The sequence below is a fragment of the Balearica regulorum genome, chromosome Z, assembly GCF_011004875.1.
Source record: "Balearica regulorum gibbericeps isolate bBalReg1 chromosome Z, bBalReg1.pri, whole genome shotgun sequence".
Lineage (NCBI taxonomy): Eukaryota > Metazoa > Chordata > Aves > Gruiformes > Gruidae > Balearica > Balearica regulorum.
The window spans coordinates 16,122,846-16,129,476 of NC_046220.1; the positions used below are offsets into that span (position 1 = coordinate 16,122,846).

The window sequence follows — 6,631 nt, forward strand, 5'->3', positions numbered from 1 at the left end:
CACAAAAGCACTCAGAAGTATATTTCTTACAATTAATGACATAAAGCTACAATGTGAATATTGATCCTTTGACTTACTGTTATAGAAGGCTCCACAATATAACTGTGTACAGTCTCCATGTAAATATGCACACCTATACACATAAATTACATACTGTATATTCAAACATTCTCTGAAACACGCTTAGGTGGTTTTGGAAGGTATTTTCTCTAGGAGTATGTATAGACGAGTGACAAAAATTGAAAGGAATACATGAATGGGTTGATTTCAGGATTTATTATTACTTCTAGGTTCTCTACAGAGCTGCAGGAAGCCTCCTGCTTTCATCTTTCAAGCCTTACGCACAAGATTAATCTTTCTTTCTCAAACTAGCAGTATAATTTTTCGAAAAACTTACTGTTCAGTTAGCTTAGCAACAATGTGGGTGTACCTTGTGTTGACTTGTTTAGCTTGTGCAACCTTCTCCTTCCAGCATCCCCACATGGATTTAACTATGGCTTCATACAGATTTTGTGCCAGGCAAGTACAGCCGTCTTCTTCCAATTTTAAGGTGTGAAACTGCAAATGTGTGCTCCTGGATAGCTTTACCTGTGTTACCTTTCCTGACAAAATCAAGATATTCATATGCACCACTGCTTTTAGAGCTGATCCCCTTGGGTACTAAGTCAATGCATGAAATATTTAGCTTTTCCTCTACTGGAGAAGATAAATGACATCACTCTTCATTACAAAACAAACTTCTGTGGTATATCAGAGCAACATAGAGGCAATTAAACTCACTGTAGGAACTTTCTGAATTCTTCAGTAAAACTACATATCTATATGGAAAACCAGGTTATGTTTCCACAGTGATTTACAGTATACAGCAGGCAATAACAGAATGCTTATCTTCTTGAAGATGATAGTTATTTTCTTTTTAAAAAATGAAAAAGGTAAAAGGGAGCCCTCAGGATAAAAACTGATTTCTGACACCTAAAAATATTAACAACAGATGACATGAAATCTTTCATCTTCAATGCTTCAGACCAACTAAATGTCAACTTGGCAACTATCTATCTGGCTCTCGAAATGTGCTCAGAAAATGTCCCATTGCTTTGAAAGAGCTGTTTGGCTCAAGGGACAATCACACACAATGGGATTTCTTCCTGGTGTTTGAAGTAGCAGCTGCCAGACACTGGCAAAGGCCTTACTGTTGGTGTTGCTCTAAAGAAAATACGCTGTTATAGCAAGAAAAAAAGGCTTAGCCGTTCCATGTAATCTTTTCTAGCTGGTGGAGATCATCCAACTCAATTTCTAAGAAAAAACAAACAGCATAACACTACAACCTCCTGCTTCATTGCACAGGCAAAAAACCTTACCAGACTATAAAAGCCATAAATTCAATTAAAGAGTAACTTTAAGGGATTTAACAATATCTGTGGGAGGTAGGTAGGAACAGAGTCTTCAATCACCTTCTAACAAAGGCCAGATCTTTCTACTTTGTGATAAATTTAATTTTAAACTGAAAAGAAAATAGACTTGATGAAGGACTACTCATAATTCCAGAATCTGGATTATATTCCAGTTAGAGTTTAAAAAAGCCATCATTCACAATAAGGGGGAAAAAGAAAAAGAAAAAGAAAAAGAAAAAGAAAAAGAAAAAGAAAAAGAAAAAGAAAAAGAAAAAGAAAAAGAAAAAATAAAGAAAAAGAAAAAGAAAAAAGAAAAAGAAAAAAAAAAAAACAAAGAAGGGGGAAAAAAAAAAAGCAGGGTAGGGGAAGAGAAGACTCCCTAGGAAAAAAAGACAGAAAGAAGGAAATGCAGACAGAAGGACCAATGGGCACACAGAAAGACAAAGAAGAAATCGTATAATTTCAACACACTCACCATCTGGAAGGGTGAAGGCATCAGAAAGCAGCAATCAATTTCAAAATGGCCATGTCATAAAGATGCAGCCAGTGCTCTCCACCAAGTTTGGTGGTTCAGTCCAGGACAGGTGTACAGGAAAGCATTGTTAAACATCTGAGATGATGACTTTTACCTTTCAGCATTAATTTTGCCTTTCTGACTGTTGTCTTCTAAAAAGAAAGACATCACAGTGAAATCACCAGTTCACACATGGAAAATATGGGTTTCAGTGTAGTCTGCAAAAGAGTAATCACAGAATATATTTCCAGCTTTGCACTGGACATCAGTTTCTCACCTTCAAACCCAAACACCACAATTTTTGGAAATGTTGACTGTAAGTCATTTGTTGCCTGCCTATAAAGCTGCCCATTTTTACAGATTATAAAAGAAATCTGGAGGTCCTCTCAGAATGAAGCGTGCAATATGTAAATTACAATAGTACACAAGGATTTATGTATCTTAATGCAGAAATGCAATGCAGTTGCTTAAAAACATCAACATTTTTATTTCAAAAGAAGTTACTCCTGTCCAGAAGTAACTATTCAGAATCAAACCGCCCAAGTTAACACAAGCAGAAAGGGGTAATAAATCTATTGTTTTGTCTAGCGACTCTCTACTAACAACCATTTCTATCTGTAGTAGAATTGTCTCATGTATCCTCACTCTCCCCTTTGTTTTTACCAGGTTTTAAGATCTGATCTTACGGAGGTAATCTAGTATGCAGAGGGGGGAAAAAATAACTCCTAAAAGTCATTTCTTATAGTTAATGTCCCGAGATTTTTATTTCATATTTATCTTATAATTTTCTTAGTACAGTAACAATAGAGGGAGCCATGCATGACCTGGACTTTTAGCAGACTGGAGAGTAGATGAGGACATCCACTACAGTAATTCTCTTCTTTAACCACCTTGAAATTGCTTCTTTCCACTTAGTAGTGAAAAATACGGGCATTCCCCTCTTTTAAGAGAATCTGATTCAGAACCTGTGAAGGAAGTTCTAAGGGATAAGAACTGATCTGAGAAGAAAATTATCCTTCTTAAGAAAGGCAGTTGATAAAAAGGCACTACATCCACTCCGCTCTTCCACCTTTCTTTCTTCAAACCCAATTTCTTCCTGGGCCAGTTGCTGTCATTTCAGTTTCATTGCATCTTTGTAATGGCATAGCAATAACTTTGCATCACAAAACATTTATGTGCTGGGATACCACAAAGCTATAAACACCCAATTGCAGTGCTAAATTAGATGAATTTTACTCACTGCCAGATGTGTCCCATATCAAGCAAACTGAAAGAAATGTTTCCTTCCATTATGTTACTCAGACACAGCTATTTTCCCTTTTTTGCTTTGGAACATTCTTTCTTTTTTGGAATAATTATTCACACTTAATGAATTACTTCTTTTCCTTTATCTAAATCAAGGGGAGGGGGGGGGTGTTTTGGTTTGGTTTTTTTTTTATGAAGCAGCCCTGCAGTATATTTCATGGGTTTTTTCCACATAGTTATTAATAAGCCTGCAAGAGCTGACCCATGTCCTCTGATTATTTCCTCCCCCCCCACACCCCCCAAAAAAATCTGTATCTGGTGATTTGGAGTCTGAAATTAGTGATAAAATGCCTTGTATTTAGTAGAAAATTTAAAGCAATAACGATTTAACTATTGCTTCAGGATCTAAGGGAGTTGCCCAGTCTGTTGGTTTTTACAACCCATGTCATTTCCTTGTTCCCACTCTGGTAATACCTAACATGGTGCACTTGTAGGCCCTGGAGATTCCCTACAGACTTCCCAAAGGATGCAGCTGCTGCAGTTCCCATTTGCAGGTCAGTCGTGAGGCTGAGAGCATTTCCCAAACAGACAGATAAGTACAAGCACACACAACCACGCACTGCACAGTCCAACACAGGCAGAGCACCTCCCTAAACACCAACAGCACTGACATAAACAAGAATAGGGATAGCTCATATGTTGTACTTAGTCCCTTTCAGCACACACCGGCTAGAATGAGACCCACAGAAAGTGGGTAAGGTGATATAGTAGGAGTAAGGAGTATGTACCTTAAGAAAAAGAAGCATACTCTTGTTGTCATTCAAACATGCATACGATCCCACATAACTCTTCAGGAAAGAATTGACTCCTTCCTTCCTTTGATGGGAAATAAATGAATAAATACAGACTTTCTTCTTCCTCTTTAATTTGGGAATTGCATCTGTGCAACTCCTGAGATAACTATACCTCCTACTGTATATCATCTTATTAGTTACTCTGCTGCTGTTAAACATATCTTCTTCATTTAGATTGCACCTTCATGCCACTTTAAAAATTTATTTTCACTGAAAAATAAGTTATATTTAAACCAGTATTTGAAGGAGAAAAAGAAAAAACTCTTAAACTTTATCCAAAGGGCTTCTTCTAGAAATACCAAAGCATTAAATATAAGTTTGAAGGTGGAAGAATCTGGTCTTTAATGACTCTTCAAGATTCTAGTACAGTTAGGACTTATTCCAAAATATCAGGTCAAGACGTCACAACATGCTCTCCTGAGCAAGACATATCTCTTCCTACTGCTTACCCTAGAGTCACACACAGTAGTTTCACGTATACACATGCTGAAGACCCTCTTCTCCCTGCTGTGACTTCCAGCAATGAAGTTTCTCAGCTACAGGATACTTATCAAATAAGAGTTGGGGGAAAGCCGATCTAGTATTATAACATTAAAGAAAAAATCCAACAATGATCAATTATTTTTATTTACATGTAATTTTTTTTTTTTAAACAAAAAGAAGTTTTCTTCAAGTGCAACAGCAGAGTGGTACAAAATGAAGGAAACATGCAGCAGGTTCGGCAATGCTGCCAGTGTCTGCAGGCCTATGAGAAGGTAGACGACTCCAGGATTTGGAGGTCATGGAAAGGCTGATGTCTCATGAGGATGCCATTGGTGACACCAACTAACAGTTCTAAGACACTTAGCACAGTACAGCACAAAAACACATAGAACATGACAAAATGCAACTGGTCTTGCAGCTTCTTTAGACAGCCTTCCTGAGAAAGCTGCTCCAGATGGCCTAAGTCACCCCTGCAGTGAGAATACTTCTCCTTACAGCAGCTTTCAGGGACATGAGCTTTTTCAGCCTGAAGATGCCAAGAAGCATTTAGCCAGTCTGTGTAGTTTTGGATCCCACAACACTGCAGCTTCCTCTGTACTGTATCCACAGCTCTGCTTCCTGGATCCTGGGAGTGTGTCCCATTGTACTGATAGACAAGGTAACCCACAGTGCTTTTCAGCTCAGAAGCCATCCGAATAGAGTAGAACTCTGCCAGAACTGCTGAAGACGTTTGTAGGCAAAGAAGGACCAGGAGCAAGTACATAAGAGCCCCTTGCTGATAGCGGGAGCCCTTAGCAGAAATAGACATAGCCAAAACTCCAGTAGGTAGCAAGATAAGTGCAGCTGCAACAGCCAGCCAGCCAGGGAGAGACAGGAAAGAGTCCTGAAATAAATATCCGTAGTTCTTGTACATAAGGATCACAGAAACTCCACCAAAGGCCAGAACTGCAGCAATGCCCCAGAAGACAAATCCTAGGAACCTCAGCAGAAATCGAGCAAAGGACCTGACCCAGGAATCCTCATAGCCCCACAAAGATGAGGACAACATCATCATTGTGACCACCACAGCTCTAAATCTCCTCATCCTGCTCACTACTAGCAGCCCAGACCCTCACCACCACCGTTTAAGAGGCCTCCATCCCACTTATCCAGGTGCAGCATATGACATCTCCACCCAAAAACAACTTTCAAGGGAGCAACACTGATGAGACTCCCTCAGCAGAAAGACTGGGCCCTGCATCAGCTAATGGGATGCCAGCTCTTTTTCAGCATAGGCTGCAGAAACCAGGAGGGTATGGCCAAGCTTGCTGTCAAGAAGTCATTTACTCTGCTGTCATTGGAGACATTTGCATTTGAAGGAGGAGGACAGCTGGAAAAGAGCTGCACCCCTTGCTTTGCCACATTCACGTGTTAAAGAACTAAATGTAGGGAAACAGTCAAGGTGGTAGCCATTGGGGTTAGTTCAGATCACTTCACAAGCGAAAGAGGTAATCCAACTATCAATCCTACAGCAGTAGCCAAGCTGGCAATAAATGCACAAGTCAGAGTCATTAACGAGGAATAGTTTAAGCAGAAATGTTCCAGGGATCTCCATAGGTAACAATCACCTAGACTCATTATCCTTCCCAGTATGTTTACCACTCATTATTTTTTATGAGGGTCATAATGATGTTAATAATATTTTGCTCTTTTTTTTACTCAGCAAGATTTCTGTAAGATAGCTTCAATTACTCAAGACACCTGGATGACAAATCCCTACCATTTCACACTGGTACCCCTCAGTTTGCATCACCCATGATTTGACTGAATACAAACAACAGTAAGAACTGTATTAACTTTTCCTTGTGTGTAAAGAAACTGAATTACACACCAGCTAAATGACTTCATGACAGCCCCAAAGGGAATTAATGCCATTTATCAGCCAGCAGAAGAGCATTATTACTCAAACATGTGATACAAAAGAGCCAAGCAGGATGGGAAACCTGCATAAAACTTGCCAAGGGCCTCAGAAAGGCAGATTCTAAGGGCAACAGTGATTCCCTAATCTTCCTGATAAAATCCTGTAACATCTCTTCTGTTTCTGAAGATGCAGAGCAGGGCTACTACAACAGGCATACATAAGGGAGAATACAGAGAAATGATCC

The 6,631-nt window shown here is 39.3% G+C and overlaps 1 protein-coding gene across 1 annotated transcript; it reads right to left on the reverse strand.

The window, feature by feature from the left end:
- Positions 1–4,749: 4,749 nt before the first annotated feature.
- LOC104637764 (tetraspanin-3) lies at positions 4,750–5,541 on the reverse strand. Its single transcript, XM_010305382.2, has one exon. The coding sequence runs from the start codon at positions 5,539–5,541 to the stop codon at positions 4,750–4,752; it is 792 nt and encodes a 263-aa protein (XP_010303684.2).
- Between the last annotated feature and the right edge of the window lie 1,090 nt (positions 5,542–6,631).